General features: G+C 40.9%; 1 protein-coding gene across 3 annotated transcripts; it reads right to left on the bottom strand.

The window, feature by feature from the left end:
- Positions 1-1705: 1705 nt before the first annotated feature.
- On the bottom strand, positions 1706-16763 carry LOC124063390 (histone-lysine N-methyltransferase SUV39H1-like). Of its 3 annotated transcripts, XR_006844103.1 has the most exons (7): positions 16655-16763; positions 14358-14545; positions 11392-12051; positions 7431-7577; positions 4424-4553; positions 3855-3950; positions 3412-3633 (listed from the first exon to the last, which is right to left on the bottom strand). XR_006844103.1 is itself a non-coding variant. In XM_046397010.1 (6 exons), the coding sequence occupies exons 1-6, from the start codon at positions 16671-16673 to the stop codon at positions 3500-3502; spliced, it is 1278 nt and encodes a 425-aa protein (XP_046252966.1). In that variant the 5' UTR covers positions 16674-16763; the 3' UTR covers positions 1706-3499. The 3 variants fall into 3 exon arrangements, 2 of the variants coding, with proteins under 2 accessions (XP_046252966.1, XP_046252967.1); XM_046397010.1 differs by lacking the exon at positions 3855-3950 and having other exon boundaries at positions 1706-3633; XM_046397011.1 differs by lacking the exons at positions 3855-3950; positions 16655-16763 and adding an exon at positions 16424-16625 and having other exon boundaries at positions 1706-3633.
- Positions 16764-17367: the final 604 nt, after the last annotated feature.

The following is a 17367-nucleotide window of genomic DNA, read 5'->3' as shown; positions in this document are numbered from 1 at the left end:
AATTCAGTTCAGTTTATTTATATAGCGCCAGTTCACAACAAAACTCACTCACAAAACTCTAGACCAAATCCTTTAATTACATTGACACCTTAACTCTCCTTTCAGTGCATACACTCCCTGCATTACTTAATTTCAGTCCAACTTACATTCTGCAACTCCTGTTTTAAAACATCTGAAACTGTGTTTACATGTTCGATTTTCAGGAATGAGCACACATTCTTCATAAAACTGAATCTTTTGTAATTTTTAAAAATCCCAGAATCTGGCCAAATAAATTCAACAATTTGGATGGCGAGCTACTGTATCACTACAGGTAAAGGGGAAAATATGTTAGCTGTAGGAGGGCTAAAGGCTGTGCAGAATACTGAAGGAGTATACAGATTTTAATATCTTACAAAATATGTGGCAACCGCTGACTGCCTGAAATGTACGGAAAAATCTATTCAGGATTCTGAACTTGTATGATCCTTGTCAGGAGAGACAAAGTTTGTCTTTACGGGTTATAATGATTTAACTTGTTTCCAAGAATGGTGGGATTGATGTCCTGTAACACAGTAAACTTGATTAAAGCCCCATAATAGCTTCAGCAGAACTTTTAACGGGAACTGTGAATTTTGTTTCCCGTGTCTGTCATTTGAGTCAAAGAGTGAAAAAGATTATAGACACCAAACATGTCAGCTCCCCTATGGGCACAATAATAAGTATTACATTAAAAAATTGAAAATGAATTAATTATTCACCCTTTCAGTTCATTTTTTTTAACATGAAATGCATGCAGACATCAGACTACACATCATAATAGCCATGAATGATCCCAACTGTTCCTGATCAGCACTGTTGTTTCATTTGACCCAGACACAAGCTGTGAGCATACTTCACCTCTTAATGACATCAAGCACCTATGTCTCACTTAGAGCTCAGGAAGTCCTGATCCAAAGCAATCTCTGCCACATGAGGTGAGGCAGATGATTGGCTTTTACTGAGGACACACTCAATACCATCCTGGCCTACATTTTCATCCAAGTAGCTTTCAGAGCAGCAGCGACAGAGCCGATCTCTAAACAGAATTAGGCCAGACTTCGGCGTCTTGACTCCTGCTTTGTGCATGCTAATACCTTACTGCTCCTTTAGACCAAACAACAGTGATATCCAGACTCCATATATACCAAAAGTCGAAACAATTCAATTCAATTCAGTGTATTTATATAGCGCCAATTCACAGCAAAAGTTAGCTCATGGCACTTTCCAATTAGAGCAGGTCTAGACCAAACACATTCTACCATTTGCAGCAGCAGTGTTTGCAGTGTTTTGAAATAAATTTTCCTTCATGTTTATACTTGAGGCCTTATACCAAAGTACAGAAGTGCAAAAGCACAGTGCAGAGTTAACCAACTCTTGCATGATGGACCTACCCTACCTGAAAACTTTACACAGGATGTAACGTATGTCATTTTTCAGTCATTAATGGGTTATTGTGCAAACAGTTAATGTATTTTCTGATACGGGAAGGATAGATTCAGGATTGCTGTAAATGAGTAAAGTATCAGGATTTTCAGTACAAAGAAATATAATTGCCAAGTCTATGCTGTTATAATCACAAAAAGTGAATAACGCTACACATTCTCTGTATAATTTGGCTGATAGCTATAGCTGGTCACCATCTAGTGGCAAAAAGTGCTGCATGCTTAAAAGAAAAACTGCAAAAACATTAAAACCATTTATTTACATTATTTTATTCTCCAACTATAAGGAAGTCACACACTGAAGTACTAACAACTAAAATGTTTCAATATACACGCTGTAAAAGCTAGCTATTTGACCACAAAATACACACTGTACAGTCATAAGTAATGTTTGTAGGAAAAGAACTCATTTCTCATTTAGTCCACTGACATCCCCCCCGCCACACACACACAAAATAAATTAATTAAAAAAAAAGAAAAATACCATAATGACACTAAAGTGTCCATTTGTAAAACAAGTTGTACTATCCTGACCTTCCTGCATCACTGCTGCTGTTGGTGACAGGAAGCACAGAGTGTATACCTGCACGTACATATAATGAGCAGCAGTGCTGGCTGAGCTGCACTTTGTATGCAGGTTCAACTTCACTGAACAGTGAGCCATGTCTGGGGGGAGATCTGCATGACACTGTCACTTTGGCTCTGGGTGCTTTTCAACTCATTTACTTGATTAGAATGTAGTAAATGTTTGCTCAGATCATTTGGAGATGGTTCCATGACCACTTCATTAACTGAAATGAAATGAAGTGGACCTTTAAAATTATGTAGTTTTTGAAATCTTTATTTGAGCATGTTACAGCTTGGGTGTAATATTCTTACTTTTGTCCATCACTCCTGTCAGTAATGACAATACACTCACCTAGCTGATCTGGGAATACTAAAAATAATCCCAAAGTGTTTATTCAAAGGTCAGAGTGAAAGTGAGAATCAAGTGAATTGTTGCTACAATATCCCTTTTTGCACAGGACACTACAGTATGTACAGTAGGCCAAAGGTGAACCAGAAAGTGGCTCTTTATAACGAACAGATAACAATTTTACCGTTCATCTTTGTTTTCTGTTCAAATAAAGTTGCCCAACGTGAGATTTATTTCCAGTCAGCTCAGAGTTTGATTTATTGATGTGGTTGTGTTCCCAGATCTCAGCTTGTTGAGTACAATGTTTTCGCTGGTAGACATTGTGGTCAAAACTAAATGTATCATGTAATTTTGGAATATATTTATTTAGAGAGCACAACCATGAAATTTATTTATTTTCCTCAAAAAGTAAACGGCCATTCATTCTCACTATTGCACTTTGCGATGGATGAGCTGATATACCTACTTGCAATTTAAAAGCGAAGGATAAAGATGCCTGAAATCACTCATATAATCCATAGTCGACATAGTAATTAATAGTACAGATCAGATTGTGGGTAGGAATCTCTAAGCATATCACAATTTGAAAATGACTATTGAAACATCTTGTTCAGTTTTATTTGAATTCTATACATGATTTATTTTTTTTTCTCACGATGCAACTACATTCTGCTTTTACAGCACAGGGTATTTGTACTGAGCCATATTTAAAATAAACATATGAATTTACTTTAACGGTTCATTTATGTGCTGCAGGCAGCTAGTTTTTCTTTGTGTTAAGAAATACTGAATGTAAACTTGTGGGCACATGGTACATGCATAACTGTTTACACTCAGCAACGGCATTCATTTCCCCTCCTTTTTGTCACTGTTAAGCTCTTGTACATGCAGGATGTGACAGCTGGTCTTTGTGGTATTTGTTCCACCCATCCTCCACTGTCATTGGATCAGATCGGGATTTTCGTTTTGGAAGAGTTTGTCACGTTCAGAAAAACCGATGGCAAATTTCAGTTTTCATGAAAAAAAATAAAGAAAGAAAAGAAAACCCCATTTTAAAAAGCTGTACAATTTTTTCACATCTTTACACAAATAAAGGTGTTGCGTTTCCAAAAGTCTATTGTCAGAACAGGTATTTTCGACACGAGTCTGATCCACACCGACACTCCACTCGAATCCTCTTCTTGGGAGAACTGGTGAGCCCCGCTAGACTGAAACTGGAGTCCATTTTGGTGCTCTCTGTGTCAACTGGATCAACTGGAAACATATAAGAGTTGGTTTGGAAAGGGCTCAAATTTAATTGAACACGACCCCTTCACAAATTTATCCCCACCTCTTCATCAGCTGTTAACGACACGGTGAACGCATGGTGCCATTTGATTCAGGGGTGTCATATACAGGCATGATTATACATCTCATCTGATATATTTTGATTGGTGGACAAAATTACTGAATTTCTTTGGAAGAAAACCACAAACCTCTGTTGTGATGAACACTAATCTTTAAAATCTTTTGGAATAAAGCGGATGGTCCTCCTCTTCTTCAGAGGACACATCCATGATTCCAAAAACAATCTGAAATGTAGACTTTGTGTCAGTCTCTCTCAGAAGTCAGCATGTTATTCATATGTAGTTTTTACTTTTTACTGAATATAGACTAATAATGATTTTCAAATCATTTACACAGGATCCCAACTTTTTTTGGAATCAGCAATATACCTCATGGTCATGTAAGCTTAGAAGAAAATCAGTGACACTGCTTCTTCTTCCACTGTGGGTGCCTCCACGATTGCTTACTCCAAAGCCTTGAAAAATTCTTAGTGCAAAAATTTGAGTTTGGTCCCACCATATCCTTTTTAATGGCCTGTATTCAAAACAGCCCAGTGCGCAAAATACTAACCGCTTTTTACTGCTCCTGTCCACAGCAGTACATTTCCCCAAACTAGGGGCACGCGGACCAAATTAGAAACTTAAAACTATCCCTTTATAAGCCTATTTAAAGTTCAGCTAAAAATAGAGTTCAAATCTGTTGAATCAGTGACACTTACTTTGCATCTTGTAGTCAAAGGTGAGCTCCTCTCCTGCCCGAATAGCTCTTGTTGAAAATAAAGCAATTCTCGGGAGCCTCTCATCAATGTTGTCGATGAACACATTAAATACCTGCAGGTTGGGGTTACACTGCAGAAGAACAAGTTTGTCAGGAACTTTTTCATTCGAATTCAGACTATCCTTAAAACACCATACAATAAAAGAAACAGCATATTTCCAAAGTGTTTGCACTGAGGAAGGATCCTTTTCAAGTCACAGATGAATACAGTGCATCCAGAAAGTATTTTTCCACATTTTGTTATGTTACGGTCTCATTCCAAAATAGGTTAAATTAAATTTCTCCCACAAAATACCACATAATGACAAAGTGAAACAAGTTTGCTTGAATTTTTTTGGCAAATTTAGTAAAAATAAAAAAACAAAATTATAACATGTACATAAGTATTCACAGCCACGACACTCAAAAGGACTCTTCCTAGAGCTGGCTTCCCAACTAAACTGTCTCCATACTCGTTCTACTGGATATCAGCGCTGCTTTCGACACAGTAGATCACAACATTTTATTACACAGATTAGAACATGAGACTAGGATCACAGGGATTTCAGATTTCACTTTGTTCATGTTAATGATGGTTCCTCTTCATATATAAGAGTTAGCCTCGGTGTTCCACAAGATTCAGTGCTTGGGGCGGTCCTGTTCACCTTATACATGCTCCCTCTAGGAAATATTATTCAGAAACATGGCATAAACTTTCATTGTTATGCTGATGACACTCAGCTGTACTTATCCTTAAAGCCTGAAGAAACAGAGCCGTTAGCCAGACTCCAGGCATGTCTTAAGGACATGCGTAGGACATCGTAGTTTTTTGTCTCTCCCTCCCTTTCTCTCTCTCTGTATCTTTCTGCAGGTATCTCTCCATCCAGATCTTCATGTTGAACTGTAGCCGGCCCTATGGCCAACCCAATGTCTGCTGTTGACATCTGCCTGTCATTCTTCTGTGCACTGACCATCGGCGGGGAATTGAACTGAATAGAACTGATAGGATAGTGATTTTCAACAGCACATAAAAAATACATGAATGATACAGCAGTTCATTATAATTTCATTATTATAATTTCAGTCTTGTGAAATGTTAAAATCATATTGAGGTGGCATCAAAAGTGAAACTAAACAGTTGAGATTTTGTTTTACTTGTCTTTTTAGTAATGTTGTTCTCATGTTGTTAACTGCTTTCCTGCCTGTACAACATCCATTGCACGTCTGCCCGTCCTGGGTGAGGGATCCCTCCTCTGTTGCTCACCCTCAGGTTTCTTCCATTTTTTCCTGTTAAAGGTTTTTCTGGGAGTTTTTCCTTAGTCGATGTGAGGGCCGAAGGGCAAAGGATGTTGCTGATGTTATGTTAAGCCCTTTGAGACAAACTGCTTGTAAAAATGGGCTATACAAATAAAGTTGTCAAGGCAAGTCAAGTCAGCTTTATTTAACTTTAGTTGTCTTGTCTTGTCTTGATCGGGGTAGAAGGGCCTTGGTCAGGGAGGTGACCAACGACCCAATGGTCACTCTGACAGAGCTCCAGCGTTGCTCTGTGGAGAGGGTAGAACCTTCAAGAAGGACAACCATTTCTGCAGTACTCCACCAATCAGGCCTGTATGGTAGAGTGGCCAGACGGAAGCCACTCCTCAGTAAAATGCATATGAAAACCCGCCTGGAGTTTGTCAAAATGCACCTGAAGGACTCTCAGACCACGAGAAACAAAATTCTCTGGTCTGATGAAACAAAGATCTTTGGCATGAATGACAAGCGTCAGGTCTGGAGGAAACCAGGCGCTGCTCATCACCTGGCCAATACCATTCCTCCTGTGAAGCATGGTGGTGGTAGCATCATGCTGTGGGGATGTTCTGCAGCAGCAGGAACTGGGAGACTAGTGAGGGTTGAGGGAAAGATGACTGCAGTAATGTACAGAGACATCCTCGCTGACAACCTGCTCCAGAGTGCACTGGACCTCATACTGGGGCGAAGGTTTATCTTCCAACAGGACAATAACCCTAAGAATACAGCCAACATCACAAAGGAGTGGCTTTGGGACAACTCTGTGACTGTTGAGTGGCCCAGCCAGAGCCCAGACTTGAGCCCTTTTGAGCATCTCTGGAGAGATCTGAAAATGGCTTTGCATTGATGCTCCTCATCCAACCTGATGGAGCTTGAGAGGTTCTGCATTGAAGAGTGGGAGAAACTGCCCAAAAATAAGTGTGCCAAGCTTATAGGATCATACTCAAAAAGACTTGAGGCTGTAATTTCCACCAAAGGGGCTTCAACAAAGTATTGATCACAGGGTGTGAATACTTATGTACGTGTTATATAATTTTTTTTTAAATTTTACTTTTAATACATTTGCAAAAAGATTCAAGCAAACTTTGTCATTATGGATGCACTGTACGTGAAATACTGAATATGATTAATGTACGTATAAATACTCATGATGATGATTCTGGCACTGAGTTGAATTCTAAAATTAACTTCTTCATTAAAAGACACACAAGACTACAGCAGAATAGAAGCCCTGTTTTAAAACTAGGACATACACACTGCTACATAGACTATATGGGCAAAAGTAATGGGACACCTGGCAATTACACCAACAGGGACTTCAATGACATTGCATTCTAAATACACAGACAGCACTGCTATAACAGCTTCCAGTTCTCTGGGAAGGCTGTCCGCAAGATTTTGGAGAATTGTGTGCAATGGGGCACAGTCATGCAAGAACAGAAAATGGCCTTCCCCAAATTGCTGCACACAAATTTGGAAACATAGCATTGTCAAAAATGTCTTGGTATGCTGAAGCATTAAAATTTCCCTTCACTGGAAGTAAGGGGTCAAGCCCAACCACTGAAAAACTCCATACAAATACTTTTATCTATATAGTGTATGTAGTAACAAATTCAGTGTGGTCCCTCAGACAGAGAGCTGCATGCAGTATAGTCTGTACACAGTTTGAAGACACTTACACTGTGGTTGACAAAGTGGGAGATGTTGCCTTGGTGAGCTGCATCCACTGTATACACATCCTCCACATAGTCCAGGTCAAATAGGTATGTGGAGCCTTGGCGGTCATACACATGACCCCTCCTCTCTGCTTCATCTGTTGTGATGATCTGGAGGATAAGACATGACTTTACTGGAACAAATCTGTCAGTGTATTTCATTATTTTAGATACAACAGCAAAAAAACAACATCAACTTCAGATATTAAATATATCAGTACAAGCTCAGCCACAAACAACTACTGTTGACATACAGAACAATAAGAAACTGAATATAAACAAAAAGTGAGTGTCCAGAAGAACAGAAAGCCCTGCAATTAACCCACCTTTGGTAAACTCTGGGGGTTCAGTTTTTCTTGAGTGTCACAGATGTTTTAGGTTTTAATTTTACTTTATACTTCCACGTGCCAGAGACTATTTTTTTAGATTTCTGGGTGCCTACTTATTTATTACTTATTTTTAATACAAGTGTGAGTGCTGCTTCACTGATGTTCTGGTTGTGACGTGACAAGCTCCGAAGTTACTGGCAGGGAGCTGGAGTCCCCTCTTCCCGTGTCCCAGAGGAGATATGGAGATATGGAAGTCATGAAAAGAGAGCCAGAGTGAAGGTTCAGGAGAGGAAAAGGAGAGACAGGAAAGTGAAACCATTTCTTCCTACAGTCATTATGGGGAATGTGAGGAGCACCGCCAACAAAGCAGACAAACTCACACCTTTGGAAAACAACCAGCAAGTCTACAGGAAGTTTGCTTTGCTTTACAGACACATGGCTGAATGAGAATATACCAAACAGTCTGCTCAAACTAGCCTGGCTACACGTGAGTACGGGCGCACAGAGGAGAAGGCTGGGGTTAAGATGGGACAGAACAATTCAAAAAATGAGTGGGATGAAACCTATGACAGGCAGCGGTGTGACTCTTTCCACTGTGCAGGGAGAGCTTGATTCTGCATCTATGCTCAACCTATTCCTCACTGGGTTTGACACCACCCCCTCCCTTGTGGACTCAGACAGTGTGCTGGAGCCTCTGCCACCTTCCCCATCAGCAGCCTTACTATTCCCCCTCTCGGTAAACCTCAAGCCCCAGAGGACAGCCCCCCCTTACTTTCCAACCCCCCCCCCCCCATTCATCAAACAGAACCACAACACATCATCAATTCTTCCAGCCCCCCTCCCCATCACCTACCCGGACCCTCACCCCCATCCAGGTTAAGCAGGAGCTTGCCAGACTTCAGAGGAGCAAAGCTAGTGGGCCTGATAACATCAGTGCCAGGTTACTGAGGATGTGTGCTGGCCAAATGGCAGCTCCTCTTCAGCATCTCTTCCACCTCTCCTTGAGACTGAGGGAGGTGCATAAACTGTGGAAAACCTCCTGCATTGTCCCCATGCCAAAGACAAGTAGTCCCAGCAGTCTGTGACTACAAGCCCATAGCGTGGACATCACATGTCATGAAGACCTTTGAGAGGCTGGTTCTGAGGCACCTGTTTTCATCTTTCCTGGACAAACTACAATTCGCACACCAGTCACACATCGGAGTGGAGGATGCCATCAACTTCATGACTTCTCAAGTGCCTCCCACACCATCCAGCGCGGGTTTCTGAGAGGGAAGCTACTGGAGACACAAGTGCATCCCAACACAGTGTGCTGGATTATGGACTACCTGACCAGCCAGCTGCAGTACGTCAAAGTGGATGGCTGTAGCTCTGAGGTCGTGCTGAGTAACTCCCCAAGAATGTTCTGCCACCATTCCTCTTCACATCTTACACATCGGAGTTGTTTTACAACTTGCCACCTCCAGACATTCTGTTGACTCTGCCATTGTCGGATGTAACAGGAGAGACAATGAAGAGGAGTACAGAGAACTGATAGAGAGCTTCATCACATGGTGCAACAACAACCACCTGAAGCTCCACATGAACAAGACCAAGGAGCTGCTGGTGGCTTATTAGACATTACCCTACAAGTACCGTGGTGTACAAATAAACAACTGGACAAACAGCACTGATGCCCTCTACAGGAGGGGCAGAGCAGACTGTTCTTCCTAAGGAGACTCCGGTCATTCAATGTCTGCAGTAGACATCTGAAAACTTTTTATCAATCTGTGGTTGCCAGCGCTCTGTTTTCTTTGCAGCGGTGTGCTGGGGTGGTAGCATAAAACATAAAACAGACTAAACAAGCTAGTGACGAAAGCCAGCTCAGTGGTTGGTCTGGAGCTGGACAGCCTGGAGTCAGTGGCTGAGAGGAGGATCAGGGACAAGTTTAGAGCCAGTCTAGATAACCCAGTTTGCCCTCTGCATGACGAGCTGTGGCAGCTATGTAGCTCATTTAGTCACTGGCTAATACCAACCAAGAGCAGGACAGAGGGCTTGAGATGCTCATCTGTGCCCACTGCAATCAGACTGTTTAACAGCTGTGCCCCCCATAGCCCCGTTCACTGTATACTGCACTGTCCACTTTAAGACAGCACTGCACTAAATTTGCACAAATGTGTTTCTATTCTGTTTTCAGTGATTAACACATTACAGCCTACTAGTATCTATGTATAAGTATTTTGTATATATTGCCCTCAGTACTTATTCCTATACATATTCTGTCATGAGATGCTGCAACACTTGAATTTTCACTTCGAGGGTCAATTACAAACTGTCTTACTTTATTTTAATTTTAGGCTTAGCTGCTAGCTGCCAAATGTTGCTTTATAAAAAAAAAAGCATCTGTTACTAATGTTAACAATGCCCATTACATGTTGTGTCTAAGATGTTATGTTAACAAAGAATATAACTAATACTTTCAAATGACTCTTGTAATTTATGCAGTATTTTAACTTATAGATTAAATTGTACTCAATTTTGACTGTTTTTTTTTTTCTTTTCTTACTTTTAAACTAGTTAACTAGTTTAAGTTCAAGTTTTCTGGTTAAAAAGTCAGGGAAATTAGTTGTTAGGAACATCCCTAGTCAGAGAGTTGTCATTTCTGTTCATGGTGGTGTTGCACTGGATATGTTAAAAAAGATATTTCTAGTGTTTTCCCTTCACATACAAATATTAGAAACACCTTTCAAAATAATCCAATGAAATCTAACCCTTTCACTAACTATAGCCTTGAGTAGACATTATCTGCTGCCTTCCACTGCATCTGTGCTTCTCTAAATGGCAGAGGTAGAGTGTGGTTTATGAGCCAAAAACACTGAGATTACAACAGTCCAAATGATGGGACATGTTTTGACGTACAAGCAGCACTGGGTATACACTGTATACCCAATAGCAAATTCATAAATAAAAAAAAAGAATCAGTGTTGGATATCTGTTCTGGTAGTACAAATTCAACCCTACCGTTTTAACATGATATGGTTTCTGAACAAAATACCTAATTCAGTTATCAGCTGAATTTGTGGTCTTGAAACAGTTAATGGGTGACACGGTGGTGCAGTGGTTAGCACTGTCGCCTCATAGCAAGAGGGTTCCAGGTTCGAATCCCGGTCTGGGCCCTTTTTGTGGAGTTTGCATGTTCTCCCTGTGCCTGCGTGGGTTTTCTCCTGGTTCTCCGGCTTCCTCCCACAATACCAAAAACATCCACATTAGGTTAACTGGCTACTCTAAATTGCCCCTAGGTGTGAGTGTGAGAGTGTGTGGTTGTCTGTCTTTGTGTGTTGGCCCTGCGATTGACTGGCGACCAGTCCAGGGTGTACCCCGCCTCTCGCCCGTAGTCAGCTGGGATAGGCTCCAGCTGACTACGGGCTGGCTGACTCCTGACGGATAAGCGGTATAGAAAATGGATGGATGGAAACAGGTCGTGTGATTTTCAGGGCTATCCAGTCTGTTTTATAACTTCAGATGGCTTTTCCATGGTTACATAATTGCATAAAGCCAAGAAATGAAAAATGACAGGACATGGCTGACAGCGAAAAAAGCAGTTTTTGAGGTCTCACCTCTCCCACATACTCCATGACGAATGTGTTCTTTTTGATATGCTGCAGTGTACGGACGCCCCATCCCCGGCCGTTCTCCGTCTTGAAGATGCACAGGTCGAACTGGATGCCCTTCTGCACCACTCTGTTGGGACAATCAGGGCCACAGCTGCATTGGGAGTTACACTCATATATGGGCTTCCCCGGCCGGATCCGGACCTGCCCTCTGGCATTGTAGGCCATGCGGTGCAGGGAGGCCCCCGGGCAGCAGCCATTTACTGGCTCCTCTAAACAGTTTTTACACTCACAACCCACGGCCATCTCATCTAATATGATTCCCTGGCCTACTTTGTAGTTGTTAATGTAGGTGAAGTTTTTTGGGGGCCCCTCCAAGTCCACTTCATTCATGACAAAAATGCGACCTGGGTGGTTGCGTGTCTGGTTCAAATGGGCTTCCCACCGCTGCAGACTTTGACGGAGTTTGGCTTTCTGGATCAGGGATAAAGCAACTTCTTTATCGAGCTTTTTTGGGGTGCAGCGTCTCTTGTGGCGCCTCAGCTCCTGATCCAGGTCAAGGTGGAACTGTTTCATCAGTTTTGGACATTTGAGGTTCCTCTTGGGTTCCCAAGTGTTTTCCGACTCTGGGTAGCCTCTCCACTTTACCAGATAGAACTCCTCCTCCTTAAACACACAACAGTTTCAGTTAGTGGCAAAGACTGAATTCTTTCTCATTTATGCAACCTATTTTGTATGTCAACACATATACATGAAACACAGAGCATAGATATTCTCAGCAGTAAAGTGTTGGTGATTTGAAAATTCACAGCACCAAATCAGCACTCAAGCCTTAATGTTTAAGATATGATTACAATTTTCAATTCAATTTATTTATACAGCACCTTATACAATCAAAATTGTCTCTAGATGCTTTACAGAGACCCAGAGCCTGAACCCCCGAGCAAGCAGACAGTGGCAAGGAAAAACCCGACTCACAAGGGAGAACTATCCTGCTGATAGTTGGCCGGGTGAAGGGGGGAAAGAAGAGGTGGACAGGACAGAGAGGATGAAAGAGAGAGAAAGAGAAAGAGAGAGAGAGAGAGAGAGAAACATACATGCAATAAACATCATTCATTACAAAGGACAAACATGACAGGTTGTTATAATTGGAATTCTGAAGACTATGTATTGTATGTATAGGGCTGGGTATCAAACTTCAGCTCTTTTAAGGTACCGACCGAAATACTTCGATAGTATCAAGCATCAAAATATGCCTTGTCTTTCGGTGGCAAGTTTTGGTACCCAGATGTTAATCATGTGATCAAGGCCTGGTCATGCTGCCGCCGATTGGCTGTAACGTTACATGTTGTTTGCGCATGCAGACGGGGTTCACATGCATCTGTGTTGGAAACTGTAGTTGTGAGTGTGTCAACGAACTGGTGTAAAAAATGCCGTCGAGGTCAAAAGTGTGGCTCCATTTTTGCAAACTTGATGCCAATAGTGAGCGATGCAATGTAAGCCAAAAGGTCATCGTCGGTAAGGTCGGCAACACAACAAACATGATGAAGCACCTGACTGTACACGGAATAAATTTAAGAGCAGAAAGTTGCTCGGTGTTTGACTTCAAGAGGAGCGGACCACAGCCTTCCTCAGTATTCAGGTTCGCCTGTGGACGTTACAAACCCGGAGCGACCTGATTCAAAATCTCCACTGTTGGACTCCGCTTCATCCCAGAGTACCGAGGACGGCGCGGTGTGTGGGATTTTAACAGGTAAGTTTACGTTCAGCGAAATACGGCATTAATCTTAATGTTACTGCAACTTAATACGTGCATTGCGTGGTGAGTTAAACTGGGATCTTTGTTACTCTAACTTCAGATGTTAGTGTGTAGCTTTATTTTATGGCTATGTCGCTAGCTAAATCAAAAGCTAACTAAAGATTGACAGTAACATATAAAGCTTAGCTTGTAAAGATGTGCTCATCAATTGGGTCAGCTGGTTAAACAGCTCACCTAACGTTCACTGTTGTTTATCTTCTCACGGTAGCCTCTGACCCTGACGTGAGGACGACAGGGCCAGCCAGTGTGAATCCATTCTGGAAATTATTAAAAAAGGATCGTTCAGGAACCGGTATCGAAGTGAAGGTATCGGTATCGAAAATTTTTGATTGATACCCAGCCCTATGTATGTATTTGTTTTTTAGCTGATATGTTGTTTACAGTGATTCAAACTATTAGAGTCAGAGAAAATCTTGTTTTCTTGATGTTTCATTGTCTAATGAATTCCATTAAAGCCTTTTTATGGTTACTTCTGCTTTCTTTGAAGAGTTCTGCAGCTAGTCTTTCTCTGCCTGCCAGTCAGTGAATGTCTGAACCAAAACAGTAATGTAATAAAAAACTATACTGTGAGAATCAGTGTCAAGTCCTTTGCAGTCTGTTATATTGTCTACGATATATGTTTTTATATAACAATGACACAAAACTGTTCATTTTGAACACTCCTGTGGTATTAAACCAAGTATTACTTAGTTTTTCTGGCCAGTTCACCCACCCCTAAACAGCAGACAACTGTCATGTGTAGGGTTGCCACAAATTATTATTTTACATGATCCATTATGACAATTATTTTCCCCTCTGGTATAAATAAGGGAATTCTGATGATTACTTGTTTAGGCCATAAAATGTCTAAAAAATTGGGAAAAAACTCTCCAAGAGGTGATGTCTTCAAATTGTTTCTTTTGTCAAACCAACAGACAAACCAAATCTAAAGGCTCCTCACTTATTGTCGCAAAACGACGAAGAAAAGCAACAAATCACTACATTTAAGAAGCTGGACCCAGCAAATGTTTGCCATTTATACTTAAAAAAAATGACTGAAATGATTAATCCATAATCAAAATAGTTGAAGATTAACTTTCTTTCAGTGAACAAATTGATTAATAGACTAATGGCATGGCAGCTCTAATCATGTGTTCCAATACTGATACCTTACCTTAGTCTTCTTGTAGTCACAGAGGAATTCCACCTCATAGTCGTTGATATTGGCCCTGTTCACCCCAAGCTCTTTACAGTGGAGCCTCTCTCCACGACACAGGGCTTCCAGCTCACCCCAGGACATCTTGCAGGGCACACTGCAATACACTGACACAGCAACTCCCCTTAAAAGTGGGGTGAGCGATTCTGCAGACAGAAAGCAGATCGTTTAATTTGTTGTTAGTTGATGAGTGTAATTCCCAGGCTTGGGTTGATCATCAGATAACAACAACCTGGGGGGTGCGTGTGGTGGGGTGCTATAAAATAAGAGTTTACCTAACAGGTAATCCCCCCACATTTAAATTTAAGCTTAAATGCAGACAGAAAACTATCAAAGTTGCATGGGTAAATACTGTCCAAAAGCACTTTGTGTATATTATAAGAACTATATGAAACTGTTCATTGCAAAGCGATATTTGACTATGAAGACATGACATTTCAGTGTAAATTATGTCAACATGTAATTTGTACTGCAGTGGTTAAACTTTAACTTGATTCAACATTATCTGTGATAAGTACCAGCTGACTACCTAATCATTTTTTTAATCAGTCTTCTATTCTTTGCAGTACCAGCAGTGTAAAACTTGGCAGTAAATCAGGACTAAGAATTAAAACATGATCAACAGTGATCTATACACAGCATTATTCTTTTAGCGTGTAGATGATATGCCATGTAAATTTTAAAGTGTGTAATAAGTGTGCGAAACGTCTTGAAGAACCCTAACAAGTCCAGATGCCCTAAGAATATACTACACAGAACAGGACCTGGATGACTGAGAACCTTCACCAATAAATTTTAAAGTGTTAATATTACCTGGAGCAAAATCATATTCTCCAATAAGTCCCCATGACCAAAAAAAACAAAAAAAACACAACATGATGCAAACGTCTTGTGTAAAACAAGGCTTCACTGTGTGACATTTTAACATATGGCTTAGCCAGACTGCATATATTGAATTTCCCTCGAGATCAATAAAGTATCTATCTATATGACATATTCCCTCAGATGAGAATTTCATTCACAGAAAATATTGCTAGAGAAAGATTTACTCAAAGCACAGCGCTTTTTAATAACTGACTTTTATCTGAAACTCTGACTATAACCTCTTCCAGACAATATAAGGTGTGCAGCATATGTTACCATGGTGATTTAGCCAGGTTAAGAGCCAACTTTGTGACAAACTAAAAATTCTTTAATTCAGCATACCTCGTTAAGCCATTAATCGCAGTTCGCAGTACACCACTCTGGGGATGAGGAGCAACGATCACCTTTCTCTCTCCAGAACTGCTCCCCCGCCTTAAACAAAGTTAACTTAGACCCGCGGCCAGGCTAACTCCACCTCAAACTACCATTGCCATCCGCTTTAAATTGGCATTGTCCATTTCTAAATCCGTAAATGCGAAATAACTTTACTTTTATACCTATTAACCTTGTCTGGATACCTGCTTTAATTCTGCATACATATATCTCATTGAATAACATTTTTCTCAATAAAACCACTTTCAATCTGATAAATACCTTCTACCGCCTAACAGTGCAGGGGAGAATGATAACAGACACAGCCGAAAGCACGCTAAAGGCGGAAAGCTTAGTCAACTAACCCTCAACAGTTATGTTGTCTGCTAACCATTTGGCTCTCAGCTATTCAAGCATTAAACAATACTTTCTTAATGTGTCATGGTTCTCTAGATAAACAGAGAAGCAATGGTCGCTTAATGTTTTTGTTAAAACGTCACTGACATGTCCCCACACAAGGAAGTCGAGGTTTTGACCAGGTTTTGGGGATTTGAATCGTCACGTCCATAGCCTCACGGGAACATCAAACAACCGAAAAAGACATTTAAACATTTGCGTGGCGCTGCATGGCGCGAGAAGCTTATTGAGAAACATTAACGTTACATTTTTTGCCCGCTAAATCAAGAAGCCTGTCCCCACAATGCAAATTGCTAAACTGACTTCTCAAACTGATTCATGTATGCTTCCCAGAATGTATACCTTACATCTACACTGAATCAACTACTCACAGTTCACGTTTCCTCACAAAAGTGACCGCCGCTTTTAACTGCAGTAACTTGACTTCCTCGAGTCACCACGACAAACAATTCCACCGTTGTCGTTAAAGTTATGTGAACTTGAGAATAAAAAAGCGTGCATACTTGAGATCTTTAAAGAGTTTGCCCTTAGATTTAACTAAATACGAATGGTGAATAAAGGTATAATTGAATATAAAGTCATATGTAGTCATCATAAGTTACCTTTCAAATTTTCCGCCATGTTTTCCGCACAGCCGCCAAAATAGAAGAAACTATAGTAGCGGGGAGGGTCCTACTGCAGAGTAGACTGTAGCGGCCGCTGATTGGATGACTGTCATCTATCAACCCTTTCATTGGCTCAGTTAGAGTCAGGAGGGTCGACCGGAACAGAGTCCTCGATTCAGTGGAGCTATAGGCCGGAAGACAAAAGAAACTGTGAACCAGCGTCGAACACGGGTCGGAATAGTGTATCCGCATCTTTTTCTTGCTTTAATCCCTGAAAACGTCACATTAGTGTCTATTGAAGTTGACAGGAAAAAACGCTAACACGTACGTTTTGCACGCCACCTTCTTCTATAGAGGACTCAACATAACGCGTTAACAGTTTCTGAAGGGAAGCCATGCATTCAGTCGTTTCAAAGCAACATTAGCTTTCGTCCAAGTTCCCACTAGATAGCAGCATTAGAGCACAAATAGCAGCATGTTGAATTTTGAGTAGCCTGGAATGGAGACAAGAAGAAGGAGTGTGATGTTCTTCAGTCCATTGATTTCAAGGCAAACAAGATCCTTTCTGTTGAATGGTGATACTGGCGTGACTTTTTTATACTGCGATGAAAAAAATCCAATTTAACGTTTGTCCTTTACAGAACAGACTGTAAATTAGGAGTCACTATTTTCTTATTAAAACACCACATTTGTGTTTAGAAATAAATAAT

The sequence above is a fragment of the Scatophagus argus genome, chromosome 8, assembly GCF_020382885.2.
Source record: "Scatophagus argus isolate fScaArg1 chromosome 8, fScaArg1.pri, whole genome shotgun sequence".
Taxonomy (NCBI): Eukaryota; Metazoa; Chordata; class Actinopteri; family Scatophagidae; genus Scatophagus; species Scatophagus argus.
This window is presented reverse-complemented; position numbering and strand designations above follow the sequence as displayed.

Bases quoted from the DNA above. Each gene is read 5' to 3' on its own strand.
- LOC124063390 (XM_046397010.1), bottom strand. The intron at 4,554-7,430 runs GTAAGTGTCTTC...GTTCTTCTGCAG, and splicing joins CCCACTTTGTCAACCACAGT to TGTAACCCCAACCTGCAGGT. The intron at 3,634-4,423 runs GTAAGTGTCACT...ATATGTTTCCAG, and splicing joins CTTTGACTACAAGATGCAAA to TTGATCCAGTTGACACAGAG.